The sequence below is a fragment of the Dama dama genome, chromosome 1, assembly GCF_033118175.1.
Source record: "Dama dama isolate Ldn47 chromosome 1, ASM3311817v1, whole genome shotgun sequence".
NCBI classification, from domain to species: Eukaryota; Metazoa; Chordata; class Mammalia; order Artiodactyla; family Cervidae; genus Dama; species Dama dama.
Genome location: NC_083681.1, coordinates 17,559,973 through 17,577,833, shown reverse-complemented (window position 1 = coordinate 17,577,833; position 17,861 = coordinate 17,559,973). Strand labels below are relative to the sequence as shown.

General features: G+C 37.5%; 1 protein-coding gene across 2 annotated transcripts in view; it reads right to left on the bottom strand.

The window, feature by feature from the left end:
- Positions 1-17,861, bottom strand: part of CWF19L2 (CWF19 like cell cycle control factor 2) — a 147,976-nt gene that overhangs the window by 51,479 nt on the left and 78,636 nt on the right. For both annotated transcript variants that reach the window (XM_061143949.1, XM_061143957.1), the window contains 2 exons: positions 6,974-7,078; positions 4,916-5,053 (listed from right to left, as the gene is read on the bottom strand). In XM_061143949.1, coding sequence (XP_060999932.1) covers positions 4,916-5,053; positions 6,974-7,078 — 243 coding nt within the window. The remainder of the gene's footprint in view (positions 1-4,915; positions 5,054-6,973; positions 7,079-17,861) is intronic.

The window sequence follows — 17,861 nt, the reverse complement described above, 5'->3', positions numbered from 1 at the left end:
TGAATTATTATTATCTAATTGGGAGCAGTACTTGTTGGAATTAACACTCCTTCTTCATCATCACTCTCAAGTGATACCTGAGTCCTTTCATTCAACTAATAGAGGCAATAAGAGGAAAACTAGTTCATTTGCTACTCCCACATTTACAAACCTAACTGCATCTGTGCCTTTCCTGATGGACAGTAAGCAGCTCCTTTCTAAGCTTATCTCTTCACCACCTGTTCTTACACTCACTCTTGAACACATCGTAATCAAGCTTTTCTCTTTCAGAGACCAAGAAAACCACTTATCAAAGTCACAAAGGGAGTTTGCTGGTGGTCCAGTGGTTAAGATGCAGGACTTTCACCGCCATGACCCAGGTTCAATCCCTGCTTGGGGAACTAAGATCCCACAAGCTTAATGGCATGGTCACAAAAAAAAGTCATCAGAAGCATTCCCAATGCCAAATGAATACTCATTTTTCCATCTGTGAAAATCCTACAGTCTCTCAGAAACAGGAGACACAGTTATTCACAACATCCTTCTTGTCTCCTCTGGCTTCCGAAACACCACGTGGTTTTCCTTCTACCTCACTGGTCGTGCCTTCTGAATCCCATTCGCTGAATCTTTTTCCTTCTTTCAGATAGTGCTCAGCTCAGTCTTCAGATCCTCCTCATAAACAATTTCTTAAGTCCCTGTTAACAGCATCTGTATCTATATGGGAGAACCAAGATATACCCAGAGCTCCATGCACAGTCATTCCACACCATCATGTGAATGACTAATGGGCATACTTAATGTGTTCATAATAGTACTCATCTTGCACCTCCTGAAAGATTTTTCTCCTGTCAAAGTTTTTCTGTTTCAATGAATGACACCATCATTGCTCCAAATGTTATTGCTTTTCACCAGTTTACCACCCTAACCCAAGGCTCTATATGAATTAAAGAAATTATCCTCCTAAATAATCTCCCTGCTTCCATTCTTGCCTGTCTACATTACATTCTCAAGAGTCACCAAAAAATCTTTCAAAACATAAACCAACAGTCTCCAGACTGGCATTTCAGAGGCTAGGAAGTCACCACTCTATCCCAACAAGTACACAGGTGAACAAACTGAAAAACTGACAGCACTTTTTAGACTCAGGAAAGTAACTGCCCCCAAAATTGGAGAAACAATCAGGTTGGTACAAAGAATCCTAATTTATCTATAAAAAAAAAACCCAGTGGTTCTGTGAGAACCAGTGCCAGGGTAGGAAAATCTAAACTGTACTTGATAAATTTCAGGAGGCTCAGTGTAGACAGACATCCAAGTTAAAAATGCCAGGGGAGGCGACGTGAGCCCCCACTTCTTGCGCGCGCGGAGCCTCCATCACACGGGGCACAAGTGCCCCCATTCCTGAGCGCACGGGGCCAGCCCTCCCCCAGGCGCGCACGGCTCGAAAATCCCTCCTTTCCTGCGCGGCTCGAGAGCCCCGCCCGCGCCCGCCGCCCCTCCCAGTTTCTGAGCGCCGGGGGTCAGCCTCCTACCCCTGGGGCGCGTGCCCCTCCCCCTTTCCTGCCCGCGTGGCACAAGACCCCGGTTCCTGCGCCCTCGGGGCCAGCTCTCCCCCTGGCACGCGCGGCAGGAAAAAAAAAAAAAAAAAAAAAAAGCCAGGGGAATCCAGTCATTGAGGGCCCCCTCAAAATTTTGTGAATTTTACCTCTTGGAGCTCTACCAGGTCCTCAGAGTAAAGATCAGAGAAAAATCCTCTATGACTTTCAAGAGCGGAAGGGAAAAAGAAACACTGAAATATACCAGGGCGTTCTTTTCTTCTTAACAAGGCCAGCCCTTCATCAGAAATTACCATACCAGAGTTTAACCTGCTAGAGTGTTAGCAGAGCCTAATCTACCTGAAAGAAGGGAAACATTCAAATCCAGCCCCTCCTAGCCACTCTATTCCAACTAAGTGGAGAAAAACCTGTGAAGTACTGGTGGAATCCACAGTCCAGCAGCACAGGCTCACGAAAAACAGATGGGTAATGTAAGCAGATGCAAGAGTACAGGACATGTATGTTTGATCCCTGGGCCAGGAAGACTCTTGCCTGAAAAATTCTATGGAGAGAGGACACTGGCAGGTTGCAGTCCAAAGCGCTGGACGTGACTGAGTGACTAAGCACAAGTACAACATAAGCAAAGAAAGAACCAAAAAAAAGAAAAGAAAAAACACTAGATGCTAGAGATAAAAAAACACCATAACAGAAGTGACAAATTTGCCTTTGATGAATCTATTAATAATTGGACAAGGCTAAGGAAAAAAAATCTGTGAGCTTGAGGATATGACAACAGAAACTTTCGACAATTGAAAAGCAGAGAGAACAAAGACAAAAAAAGAGAGAGAATATATAAGATCTATGTGAAAGTGAAAGTCGCTCAGTCGTGCCCAGCGCTTTGCGATCCCATGGACTATACAGACCATGGAATTCTCAGGTCAGAATACTGGAGTGAGTAGCCTTTGCCTTCTCCAGGGGATCTTCCCAAGCCAGGGGTCAAACCCAGGTCTCCCGCATTGCAGGCAGATCCTTTACCAGCTGAGCCACAAGGGAAGCCCTGGGACAACTATAAAACACAAAATGAGGTCATGAGGTCCTACTAGAAACCTTCAAATGGTTTCTCATCATTTGAAACAAACAAGGGCTTCCCTGGCGGCTCAGTGGTAACGATCTGCCTGACAATGCAGGAGACATGGGTTCGGCCCTGCATGCCATGACACATAAGTCTGTGTGCCACAACTATTGGGCCTGTGCTCTGAAGCCCAAGAGCCACACCACGGAGCCCATGCACCCTAGGGCCCATGCTGTGCAACAAAGGAAACCCGCACGCTGCAGCCGGAGAGCAGGTCTCACTTCCCACAACTAGAGAAAGGCCTGCGGAGATCAAAGAGCCAGCACAGCCAAAAGGAAAAAGAAGACTAAGAAAGGTTACCTGTGACAGCATAGGTGTAAGGCAGAATGGGAAAGCAACTTTTAAAAATAAATAAGTAAAACAAAAGCAAAGGCTCTCACACCACGGCCTCCAAGACCTGACATGGTCTGACCATTTCCTCTTCTCATTTCCTCTCTTTCCTCTTTTCATTTCTGCCTCTATCCACAGTCACGTGTCAGCCTGCTGTCTTCTAAGGCTTGTAGTGTTTGTCTTTTCTTCAGATCCTCTGCATTTGTTTCTGCTACAAGGTCTTCCCCCAGATTTTTATACAGACCACTCCCCTTCACTTTGTTCTGAAGTCTGCTGAAACATCACCTTCACAGACAGGTCTTCCTTCAGCATTCTACTGAAAACACCATCCTATCTCTTTTTATCTTGTTTTACTCTCTACAAAAATATTTTCTATTTTGTGACACAGTATTTATGTTATATAATTTTTTAATGTTATGTAATTTTTATATCATGCATTTGTTCATTTTCTATCTCATCCAACAAACTATAAGCTCCTTGGGGTTGGGGAACTTTATTACTTCACTATACCCAGCACCTGAAATGGTATTCAGCACAAATTAGGTACCCAATAAATACCTTTTTAATTAATAAGTGATTTATTTTTAACTAAAAATTCTAAAAAGGTTTTATTTTCTGTATAAATGTGAATGGATTATGATAAAATTACTAAAACTATATTTCATTCACACTTCTAAATTTCTGAGAAGGAAACTTTCATAAAAATATGTCCTTTCTGCAGTGAATTTCCAGATCCTAGAAGATTTCTAGTATTTCCCGCAAAATAAAGAGAAGAAAAATTAACCTAATAGGCTAAAGTTAAGATCCCATACAATTCTTGGTGATAAGAATGAACATTTCTATTTAAATCAAAGCATCTTTTACTCCCTCTGACACACATATATACACACTGATACCTTGATTACCTTTGTTCTAGTTTTCATTAAGTCAATTTTTTCTACCAGGTAAAATATTCATAAAGCTAAAAAGAAAAGTCTAATAAGGTATACTGTAAAAAGTCTCCCTCCTATCCCTCACATACCTAGGTTCAAATTCCCATCACCAATAGCATCATAAGCAAGGATAGCAATTTGTTCAATTAAGTGCCAGACAGTAAATATTTTCAGTCTTGTGGGCTATGAAGTCTCTGTCTCAACTATTCAGCTCAGCTGTTATAAAGTGAAAACAGCCTTAGACTACACATAAAGTGAAAACAACCTTAGATTACATGTAAATGAAGCAGTTATAAAATGAAAATAGCCTCAGACTACATAGAAATAAAATGAACATAGCTGTGTCCCAATAAAACTTCACTTGTAAATACAGTGAGAGAAATTTTCCCAGTGGGGTCAAACCCTAACTTAAATGTCTCTTTGATAACAAGTGTTAATGGCAGTGTTTGAAAGGAAATGGAATGAAGAGTGTGCAACAAAGATTAATATTTGACATTTAAAAATTCATCCTACTATCCATGAAACATTGATATACTTTTAAAAAGAATATAAAATTTTCATATGAATAGACTTAAGGTTATCCCAAGATGCCTTCTTTATAATATTTTTTATAATATATATTACTTCAAATATACACCTGTGGCATAATTATGAAGAACTGATGAAACATCAAGACAAAACAGACTGGTAATCTAATTAGCAGCACATTGTCAACATTAAAAGTCTTGCCCCAAATGTTCTCTTAAATGGTAGATCAAATATATAATTAACATTTTCATAGAATACATTATAAAATTAACCCAGAATTCTTATTTTTAAAAAAACTAAATCCCAAAAGTATACTGCCCAATTACATCAATTCTAAAATGCAGGTTTCTAATGTCTTAAAAAGGATTTAATTTAATAAGACAAAGTTTAGAGAGAACCAGCTGTCTCTGAACAGTACATCATTGTAGACTGGGTAGACTGAATTTCTCAAAATTCAAAGGTATCCCAGCAATATATCTTACCTTTGATGTCATTCTCATAAAAAGTTTGTTCTGATTTTCTGCTGTTCCCATCTTTTCATTCTTGACTAAATCATTTAGGCTTAAGTTATCATCATCATGAAAGTATCTGACCCTTTCTTTTTCCTCATGAGTTGAAACCTATGACAAAATGAACACTGTAAGTTTAGTGAAAACACGAGTCTGAAGTATTTTAATGTACTACCCATAAATCTGACATTAAAAGCAAAAATCCCAATATATATATATCATAATCTTTCCTTCCAATTTCTTTCTATTCTGTCTGCATACATGTGGAGGAATTTCCATTAGAATAACACTCCCTATCTCTTCTGTAGCATTACCTTCCTCTTCCCAAGAGATAGAAGTATGATAGCATCTGATTTCTGAGTTTTAGGCAAAAGGCAGAATTGCTTTATGCTTCCTCTCCCCTCCTTGTAGTAAAAAATCCATATCATTGTAGAGTTAAGTCAGGAGTTATCCAGAAATCGAGAAAGTATATCAAGAACAAAAGTGAAGTTTAAGCAAATCTACTTCAAACAGCTGTATCAGAAGCAAAGCTGACATTCTGACTCTCATCTAAACAATTCCAGGTTTCCCTTTCAGTTGGTTCCATACCTATCAGTGGAAAAGAAAAGTGCTATCTATTACCCATCAAAATCTCCTCAACACTGTTCTCAAATTCCCTTATCCAAATAAATCCTGCTGTTCAGCTTCTTTGGAACCATCCTCTTTTTATTTTATGCCCATGTCACTACTCTCGTCTCCACAAGCTTGTATCCCACATTCTATGACTTTAATCATTCCTTGGATGCAAATCTTTCTGGTCCTCTTATCCTTTCATTACACTCAAAAAGCAAACCTCAGTGCCGACTGAATGTGTCTACCTCTCTACTCCTGTACCTAGATTACTCAGTAGTGAGCAATTCAAGAACACTACTGAATGCCATCTGGCAATGTATCTATGAACCCCAAGCCAGTTCTGTCATCTCATACAATTCAAACCTTTACTATTTTCCTGTGACATCTTTCTTGCAAAACCCGAATACCTCCCATTTCATCAGAAGATGTATCTATCCCATTTCTATTTGCACTCAACAGGCAGATCATAAACATTTGACAGAAAGATTCTAAATGACTCTTCTGTGTACTCAATTACTGCTTATAAGACCTTTCAAATTTAAAACAAAAAATCTAACTTGAGAAAACTGAATATGTTGTTCTTGCCATTTTAAGAGCCTCAAGGCAGTGGTATAAATTAACTGCTACAGCTAGAAGACAGAAAACCAAATTAGGTTTATAAAGGATCAAACACACATAAGAGATCTATGGGACCAAGGCTGTCCCTAAGAGCTATGATGAGTGTGTAAAAAGAAGCTAGAAACAGTGTCAAAGAAATAAACATTAAAATTAAGATTTCCTTAAAAATTCAATGTTCACAACTGTTGTTGAATTAGATTATATTTTGTAAAAGGCAAAGGGATATAATTAGAAGTAATATCACTATTTACTACCTTCCAATATTTGCACTGGCCTTCCCTGGTGGCTCAGGGGTAAAGAATCCACCTGCCAATGTAAGTGATGTGGGTTTGATTGCTGGGGGGAAGATCCCCTGGAAAAGGAAACAGCACCCCACTCCAAAATTCTTGCCTGGGAAATGCTATGGACAGAGGAGCCTGGCAGGCTACAGTACATGAGGTTGCAAAGAGGCATATACTACTGGGCGATGAAAGACCAACAGCATTTGCATTATTGAACTACATGTCTAAAAATATTTCAAAGTACAGCTGACCCTTGAACAATGCAAAGGTTAGGGGCAGTGAATTCCTCTTTCTCCCTTTGTATCAGACTATAGTTGATCCTTTAACTATACTCCATATCCACAGCTTCAAACCACCACAGATACGTAGTACTACAGTATGTAATTAATTGAAAAAGTTGTGTGTATAAGTGGACCTGAGCAATTCAAACTCACGAAGTTAAAGGATTAACTGTAAATCTGATACAAAGGGGAAAAAAGGAATTCTAAATTAATAAACAAAAGATACATGTTAAACATACAATCTGTCTTTTCCTTCTTCCTTCTTGTTTTCCCGGTGTGTTTACAGGCCAGACTCTTCCGGAATGATCTGTTCTGACAAGGATCACTTCTTCCTGATCTTCATCCTATATAAAGTTTTAGAGGTAAAAACTGAAATTATTGAGAAAAATACTGAATGCTTACATTTAATAGCCAAAAAAGCATAAAATGATTTTATTTTCACATAATATTATGGATTATCTGAAGCATCCTGAACTTTCATTATATACTATAATGTAAAGTGACCATAATCTTTTCAGGGAAAAGGTGGGAAAATACACCCAAAGTTTACTTAACTTTTAAAAATAATCACAGAAGCAAACTTCAAATAAAGTTTTCATTTAGATAACATAAAAGATGACAAAACACCAATGGTTTAAACAGGCACTGTAGGAGAGTGCCCATTTCCTACAGAGCAGATGTTATATTTAGCAAATGTTTCTTCAATTTAAAAATCCTGGCTTGTCAACAACAGAGCAGAGTAGAAAGAAGTGGGCTTGACCCTTATTACAGAAATTTTGAGATCACAAGTAACTGCTGAAGAACTATTGACCAAAAAAATGCTGAAACCTACCAAAAGAGATACCCTAAACCCAAAGACAAAGAAGCTATAATGAGATGGAATGAGGGGCGCAAAAGCAATAAAATCAAATCCCATACCCTCTGGGGGGGCCAACCCAGAAAGTGGAAAAAAATTATACTACTGAAGTTCTCCAATAGGAATGAAAGTCCTGAGTTATTAATCAGTCTTCCCAGCCTGCAGGTCTGGCAATGGGAGGAGGAGCCCCCAGAAATTTTGCTTTGAAGGCACACCTTCAGTGATTTAACAGTCCTGGGGGAAACAGAAATTTCACTCTTAAAGAGAGCACTCAGGGTCTCATGCATACCAGGACACAGGAGAAGAAATAGTGACCTCTTAAGAGACTGGGCCAGACGTCCCTGTTAGTATTAGATGGTCTCCCAGGGATCGGGGTTGGAGGGGTGGAAGTTACGGCTCAGATTTTCAACAACATGAGGCTCTAATACTTTGGCCACCTGATGCAAAGAGTTGACTCACTGGAAAAGACTCTGATGCTGGGAAAGATTGAAGGTAAAAAAGGAAGGGGGTGGCTGAGGATGAGATTGTTAGATAGCATCACCAACTCAATAAACAAGAACTTGAGCAAACTCTGGGAGATGGTGGAGGACAGAGGTCCCTGGCATGCTACACTGTCCATGGAGCTGCAAGAGTCAGACACAACTTAGTGAAAACAAGTGATAAAACTTAGTGAAAAACAATAATAACAGGAAACATGTATCAATAATTATCTTAAATGTTAATGTTAATGGGATAAATACTCCAACCAAAACAAAGACTGGTTGAATGGATGTTAAAAAACAGATCAGTATATATGCTGTCTGCAAAGACCTACTTCAGATCTAGGAACATATACAAGTTGAAAGCAAGAAGATGGAAACAGGTATTCCATGCAAATGGAAATCAAAAGAAAGCTGGAGTAGCAATACTCATATCAGACAAAACAGACTTTAAATTACAGACTGTTGTAAGAGGCAAGAAAGGACACTACATAATGATCAATCCAAGAAGACATAAAAGTTATAAATATACATGTACCTAATGTAGGAGCAGCCCAATAATACAAATACTAGCAGTCATAAAAGGAGAAATCGACAAAACAACAATACTAGGAAACTTTAACTCTTTCCTCAACAGATCATTAACAGATCATCCAGACAGAAGATCAAAACGAAACACAAGCCTTAAATCACAGATTACACTGCATAGACTTACCTGGTATTTGCAGAGAATTGCATCCAAAAGCAGTAGAATATATTTTCTTCTCAATTGCGTAAGAACATGCCCCAGAAGAGATCACATCGTGGATCACAAATCAAGCCTCAGTAAACTTAACAAAACTAAAATCATACTGAGCATCTTTTCTTACCACAACACTATGAAACTGGACATTAACACAAGAAAATAAAAATCTAAAAAACACAAGTACATGAAGGCTAAACAATATGTTGCTAAACAACCAACAGATCAATGAAGAAATCAAACAGGAAATCAAAAATATCTACAGACAAAGGAAATGAAGCCCAACCATCCAAAACCGATGGGATGTGAAAAAGAAGTTCTAAGAGACAAGTTTAAGATAATACGATCTTACGTCTGGAAAAAAGAAAAAACACAAATAAACAACCTAACCTTACAATGAAAACAACCAGAAAAAGAGGAACAAAGAAAACTCAAATTTAGTAGAAGGAAAGAAATCATAAAGATTGGGGCAGAAATTAAATAAAAATTTCAAAAAATTGAAAGATCAATAAAACTAAAATCTGGTTCTTTGAAAACAAAATTGATAAAACCTTTAGCCAGAGGCATCAAGAAAAAGAGGGAGTGGGTTCAAATCAATAAAACTAAAAATAAAAAAGAAGTAACAACGGACCACAAAAATTAAGTCTCGTAAGAGACTGCCTCAAGCAACTAGATGCCAATAATATGGACAAGCTAGAAGAAATGAAGACATCCTTAGAAAGGTACAATCTCCCAAGAATCTTCTTCCACTGTAGAAATGGAAATATGGACAGACTAATTACAAGTAATGAATTGAAATTATGATTAAAAATCTTCAAACAAACAAAACTCCAGCAACAAATGGCTTCATAGACAAATTCTACCATTAACTCTACTAGAGAAGAGTTAATATCTACATTTAGAAAAAAGTTAACATCTATTCTTCTAAAACTATTTCAAAAAACTGCAAAGGAACAGTCCCAAAGTCATTCTATGATGCCACCACAACCATAATGCCAAAATGAGACACAGGTGACTACAAAAAAAGAGAAAATTATAGGCCAATATCACTGATGAACACAGACACAAAAATCCTCAACAAAATACTAGCAAGCTGAACCCAACAAAATATTGAAAGGGTCATACAGCATGACCAAGTGGGATTTCTCCCAGGGATGCAAATAATTTTCTTATTTTCAAATTAATCAGTGATACATCAACAAACTTAAGAATAAAAACCATACAGACATATCAACAGCTGCAGAAAAAGCTTTTGACAAAATTCAACACTCATTTATGATTAAAAAAAAAAAAAAAAGAAAACCTTCCAGAAAGTGGGCATAGATGAAACATGTCTCAACATAATAAAAGCCAATTATGACAAACCTACAGCCAACATCATACTTATGGGTGCAAAGCTTAAAGCATTTCCTCTAAGATGAGTAACAAGACAAGGATGTCCACTTTGGCCACTTTCATTCAACACAGTTTTGGAAATCCAAGGCACCACAACTTAAGAAGAAAAAGAAATCAAAGAAATCCAGATTGGAAAAGAAGAAATTAAACTGCCACTGTCTGCAGATGACATGATACTATACATAGAAAATCTTAAAGATGCTACCAGAGAACTTCTAGATTTCATCAATGATTGGTAAAGTTACAGTATACAAAATTAAAACATAGAAATTTGTTATACATCTACACACTAAAAACAAAAGGCCAGAAAGAGAAATTAAAGAAACAATCCCACTTATCAACCCATGAAAAAGAAACAAACATGTAGGAATAAAGCAACCTAAGGAGACAATAGACGTAAATTTCAAAAACAAGACAGTGATGAAAGAAATCAAAGATTATACAAACAGATGAGAAGATGTACCACATTCTTGGTTTGAAAGAACCAATACTGTCAAAATGACAATACTGCATAAGTCAATCTATAAAGATTGAATGCAATTCCTACCAAATTACCAATGGCATTTTTTTTAGAACAAAACGAAAAGAAAATTATTTGTATGGAAACACAAAAGAACTTGAAAAGCAAAATGAATCTTGAGAAAGAAAAACGGTGCTAGAGGAATCAGAATCCCTGACTTCAGACTATACTACAAAGCTACAGACATCAAAACAGTACGGTACCGGCATGAAAACAGAAATATAGATCAATGGAACAGGATAAAAAAACCCACAAATAAACCCACACAGTCAGTTCAGTTCAGTTCAGTCACTCAGTCGTGTCCGACTCTTTGAGACCTCATGAATCGCAGCACGTCAGGCCTCCCTGTCCATCACAAACCCCCGGTCAGTCAGTGATGGCATCCAGCCATCTCATCCTCTGTCATCCCCTTCTCCTCCTGCCCCCAATCCCTCCCAGCATCAGGGTCTTTTCCAATGAGTCAACTCTTCGCATGAGGTGGCCAAAGTATTGGAGTTGCACCTTCATCATCAAAAAACCCACACACCTATGGTCAGTTAATCTATTACAACGGGGACAAGACTATATAAGGGAAGGAAGATGGTCTCTTCAAAAAATGTTCCCAAGAAAACAGAATAGCTACATGTAAAACAAGGAAACTGGAACGTTCCTTACCACCATACACAAAAAATAAACTCAACACGACTGAAAACACAAATGTAAGACCAGATTCTACAAAAACACTTAGAGGAAACTACAGGCAGAACACTCTTTAAAGTAAACCACAGTACTATCTTCTTGAGGCTGTCTCCCAGAGTAATATGAAAAGACAACTAATAGAATGGGAGAAAATATTTGCAAACAATGAGATCAGTAAGGGATTAATCTCCAAAATTTACAAACAGCTCATGTGGCTCAATATTAAAACAAACAAACAAACACACAATCAATATAGGGTAGATGACTTAAACAGACATTTCCCCAAAGAAGACATACAGATGGTGAAGAGGCACGTTCGAAAAGATGCTGAACACAGCTAATCACTAGAGAAATGCAAATCAAAACTACAATGAGATGTCACCTCACACCAGTTAAAATAGCCATTGTCAAAAAATCTACAAATAGTAAAAGCTGGAGAGAGTGCAGGCACTGTTGGTGGCAATGTAAATTGATACAGCCATTATGAAGAAAAGTATGGAGATTCTTCTAAAAACTAAAAACAGAACCACCATATGAGCCAGCAATCCCACTACTGGGCATATACCCTGAGAAAACCACAATTCAAAAAGACACATGCACCCTAATACACACTGCACCACTATTTACAATAGCAAGGACATGGAAGTAACCTAAATGTCCATCAACAAAAACATGGATAACACCATATGATACACACAGAGAGTAGAGTATCACTTAGCAATTAAAAAAAAATGCAATCTGCAGCAAAACAGATAGACCTAGAGAATGTCATACTGAGTGAAACAAGTTAGACACCGAAAGAACAATACATGTTTATATGTGGAATCCTAAAAAAAAAAAACAAAACAAAAAAGAGGGGGGCACCAACGAATTTATTTACAAAACAGAAACAGAGTCACAGACTTAGAGAACAAGCTTATGGTTACCAGTAGGGCAGGGCAGGTGGAAGGGGTAGACTGGGAGCTTGGGACTGACATATATGCACTACTTTTAAAACAGATAACCAACAAGGAACTACTGTATAGCACAGAGAACTCTGCTAAACATTATCTAATAAAGTAAATCAGAAAAGAATCCAAAAAGAATTGACACGTGTTATGTACAAACTGAATCAGTCTGCTGTACACTAGAAACTAACAACATTGTGAATCTACTTTGCTACAATAAAAAATAAAAAAAAAAAAATGGCAATTCTATCGTAGCAGAAGGAGACTGCAATTCCACATAGTGTCCCCTTCAAACCATAACTGAAGTATACTGACAAAGACGGTATAGGCTTAAGGTACAAAAAAAGAATAAAGACCCTACCAAACCTTGAAAGCAATTAAACAACAGAATGAACTTGCTGAATTATCTACCACAATGGTATTCCACGTAACTTTTATTCTTTCAATTAACAGCCCTCAAATGATTCTTTTCACTTCTACTCTTCAGAAGAAGTTATTCCCATGAACTTTTATTAAATATACACCAAACTGCATTCTATGATAAAAACAGAATTTTACTGAAAAGGTCCTAATAAAAAAATGACATAAAGTATACTAGCTAACAACTTCATTAAAAATCAATTCAAAACAAGACTAAGCAAATTATTTGCGTTTCGGTCTATCTCTCCAAGGAGAATTAATTATTAAAGAAAACTATTTCAATTTCAGTTATTAGAGATTTACTTTCCCTGTCGAAACAGAAAGGGAAAAAAATGCATTCAAATTTTCGATCTTACATGCACACACAGTATTATGTATTTTCACTATTAATCAACTAGTATTAATAATGTCATATTTTAAAGGATATCTCAGCTAATAGATACTTTCAACCTTGAAGATGAAGGACAAAGATAAAAATCTACTAGAACAACCAAATAATCAGGAGATAAGAAATTTATATGAAAAAAAATTTAGAGTAATGAAAGTAAAGATGACACAAGATCTCAAAAACAGAACAGAGGTGTGGGCCTTGCAGCCCTGGGGAGGCGCTGCGGGCTGGTGGGCAGGCTGAGCAGGCAGCGGGATGGCAGAATTTCCATAGTGATAAGTCAACAGCAGAAAATCTGAAGGGACGCGAGCAGCAAAAAGAAACTAAACCAGAAGGTTCTGATGCTTGAGAGAGTAACAGTGTGCTCTCTGAGCTGTAACCAAGCTATAACACTGGTCTGCCATTTCTAACCTTTGCTGCTGCAAGACAGAACTGAGGAAACTACACACTCCTCCAAAGTATCTGGTGCCGTGACTTGGGTGTAATCTGGCTGAAATAACCTCAGCTCAGCCCCTGCAAGGCAGAGACCAAGCACGGCAGAAGCCGAATTGGGGAAAGCTCATGCTATGGAAGTCAAACACAAAAGAAACCCAGCACAGTGGAATTGGCATGCTGGAAACCAGGACAACAAAAACAAACTTGGCAGAAAGCTCATGCGGCTCAGTCTCAGATTCCAGAAGACCTCCAGTTCAGAGATCAAGCTCTGAGCCTTTAGAGTGGGAGCACTAACTCCAAGACCCTGGACTGCCAGAGAACTAACCTAGGAAGTATCAAATAGTTAGAACTCCCACAAATGAAACCACTTGAATACAAGAACTGGCATCATCCAACCACCAGTAGCACCCTGTGCAGGACGCCTCATCCAAACAACAAACAAACAAACAAAAAAAAAACCCAGTCAACAGGAGACAGGATTACCACCTCACTCAGCCTTGCCCATCAGAGGAAAAACCAAAAAAAAATTCAGCACAAATCTCACCCTATATGAAGCTTACACAAACCACTGGACCAACCGTAGGGGGGCAGAAACCAAAAGTAAGAAATAATTCAACCTTGAAGACTGGTTGAAAAGAAGACCTCAAACACAATAACTTTAAAAAAAAATAATGAAAAGGCAGAGAAATACTGCACAACACAGAAGTTCAAATAAATGAATGGGAAATAAGCAAACTACCTGAAAAAGGATTCAGAATAATGATAGAAAAGATGATCAAAATTCTTGAAAACAGGAAGGAGAAAATGCAAGAATCAATTAACAAAGACCCAGAAGAATTAAAGAATAACCATATAGAGACTAACAACACACTTACTGAAATTAAAAATACTCTAGAAGGAAATCAAAAGCAGAATATCTGAAGCAGAAGAACAAATCAGTGAGCTGGAAAATAAAATCACGGAAATAACTTCTGAAGAGCAGAAAAAGTGAAAAGAATGAAAAGAACTGAGTCTCAGTTCTCAGAGAATTCTAAGGCAGTATCAAATGCACCAACATTCAAAATATACAGATCTCAGAAGCAGAAGAGAAAAAGAAAGGGTATGAGAAAATTTTTGAAGAGATTATAGTTGAAAATTTCACCAACATGGAAAAGGAAATAGTCAGTCAAGTTCAACAGACACAAAGAGTCCCATACAGGATAAACCAAAGGAGAAACATGCTAAGACACACACTAATCAAACTAGCAAAGATTAAACACTAAGAAAGAATATTAAAAGCAGCAGTGGAAAAGCAACAAGTAATATACAAGGAAAACCCCATACGTTTAGCAGCTGATCTTTCAGCAGAAACTCTGCAAGCCATAAGGAAATGGCAGGATATATGTAAAGTACTGAGAGGGAAAAATCTACAACCAAGATTACTGTACCAGAGTAAAACCAAGTATCTCATTCAAAATTGATGGAGAAATCAAAAGCTTTTCAGACAAGCAAAAGTTAAAAGAGTTCAGTACCACCAAACCAACTTTACAACAAATGTTAAAGGGAATTATATAGTCAAGAAATACAAGAGAAGAAAAAGATCTACAAAATCAACCCCAAACAATGAAGAAAATGGCAACAGGAACATATATACCAATGATTAATTTAAGTGTAAACAGATTAAATGCTCCAACCAAAAGACACAGACTGGCTGGCTGGATACAAAAACATGACCCGTATCTATGCTGGCTAAAAGAAACCCACTTCAGACCTAAAGAGACGTAGGGACTGAAACCGAGAGGATGGAAAAATACATTCCATGCAGACGGGAAGCAAAAGAAAGCTGGGTTAGTAGTCCTCATATCAGACCAAGCAGACCTTAAAATGGGGAATATTACAAAAGATAAGGAAGGACATTACATAATGATCAAGGGATCAATCCAAGAGGAAGACATAGCAATTGTAAATATCTATGCACCCAAGATAGGAGGACCCCATACATAAAACAAACACTAACAGACATGAAAGGAGAAATTGACAATAACACAATAATAGTAGGAGATTTTAACACCCCACTCAAAACAATGGACAGTTCATCAAAACAAAATTAATAAGGAAATACAAGTCTTAATTGATGTATTAGATGAGATGGATCTCATTGATACGTTCAAGACATTCCATCCGAATGCAGAAGAATACACCTTCTTCTCAAGTGCACATGGAATATTCTCCAGGATAGATCACATCTTGGGTCACAAATCAAACCTCAGTAAACTTAAGAAAATTGAAATTGTATCAAGCATCTTTTCTGACCACAACGCTATGAGACTAGATATCAACTACAAGAAAAGAACTGTGAAAAACACAAACACATGGAGATTAAACAATATGTTTCTAAATAACCAACAGGTCACTGAAGAAATCAAAAGGGAAGTCAAAAAATTCCTAGAAACAAATGACAATGAAAACATGACAACGCAAAACCTATGGGATGTGGCAAAAGCAGTTCTAAGGGGTAATTTATAGCGGTACAATCCTGCCTCAAGAAACAAGAAAAACATCAACTGGACAACTTAACTTTACACCTAAAACAACTGGGAAAAGAAAAAAAAGAAAGAAAAACCCCAGAATTAGCAGAGGAAAGAAATTATAAAGATCCAAGCAGAAATAAATGAAAAAGAAATGAAAGAAAAAATACTAAAGATTAATAAAGCTAAAAATCAGTTCTTAGAGAAAATAAACAAAATTGACAAACCTTTAACCAGACTGATCAAGAAAATAAGAAAGAAGAATCAAATCAACAAAATTAGAAATGTAAAGGAGAGGTTACAATAGGAAATGCAGAAATACAAAGGATTATGAGTCTATTATGACCAACTATATGGCAATAAAATGGATAACCTTGAAGAAATGGACAGATTCTTAGAAAAGTTCAACCTCCCAAGACTGCATCAGGAAGAGACAGAAATTATGAACAACCCAATTATAAGCACTGAAATTGAAGCTGTAATCAAAAATCTCCCAAAAAACAAAAGCCCAGGACCAAACAGCTTCACAGGCGAATTCTATCAAACATTTAGAGAAGAGCTAATGCCTATCCTTCTAAAACTCTTTGAAAAGACTGCAGAGGAAGGAACACTTCCAAACTCATTCTACTAGGGCACCATTAGCCTGATACCAAAACCAGACACAGACAACACAAAAAAAGAAAACTACAGGCCAATATCACTGATGAACATAGATGCAAAATTCCTCAACAAAATTTTAGCAAACAGAATCAACAACACATGAAGAAGCTCATTAACCATGATCAACTTGGGTTTATTCCAGGGATGCAAGGATTCTTCAATATACGCAAATCAATTAATATGATACACCATATTATTGAACATTGGGGTGCATGTGTCTCTTTCAGATCTGGGTTCCTCGGTGTGTATGCCCAGGAGTGGGACTGCTGGGTCATATGGCAGTTCTATTTCCAGTTTTTTAGGAATCTCCACACTGTTCTCCACAGTGGTTGTACTAGTTTGCATTCTCATGAACAGTAACAGACTTTTGGACTCTATGGGAGAAGGCGAGGGTGGGATGATCTGAGAGAACAGCATTGAAACATGTATATTATCAAGTGTGAAACAGATCACCAGCCCCGGTTGGATGCATGAGACAAGTGCTCGGGGCTGGTGCACTGGGATGACCAAGAAGGATGGGATGGGGAGGGAGGTGGGAGGGGGGTTCAGGATGGGGAACACATGTAAATCCATGGCTGATTCATGTCAATGTATGGCAAAAACCACTACAATATTGTAAAGTAATTAGACTCCAACTAATAAAAATAAATGGAAAAAAAACAAACTGAATGATAAAATCCATATGATAATCTCAATAGATGCGGAAAAAGCCTTTGTCATTATTTAGCACCAATTTATGATTAAAACTCCTTAAAAAATGGGCATAGAAGGAACCTATCTCAATACAATAAAGGCCATATATGATAAACCCACAGCAAACATTATTCTCAATGGTGAAAAACTGAAAGCATTCCCCATAAGATCAGGAACAAGACAAGGGTGTCCACTTTCACCCCTATTATTAAACACAGTTTTGGAAGTCCTAGCTACAGCAATCAGAGAAGAAAAAGAAATAAAATGAATTGAGATCAGAAAAGAAAAAGCTCTCACTATTTGTACATCACATGATACTGTACACAGAGAACCCTAAAGATAGTATCAGAAAATTACTAGAGCTAATCAGTGAATTTAGCAAACCTGCAGGATACAAAATCAATCAA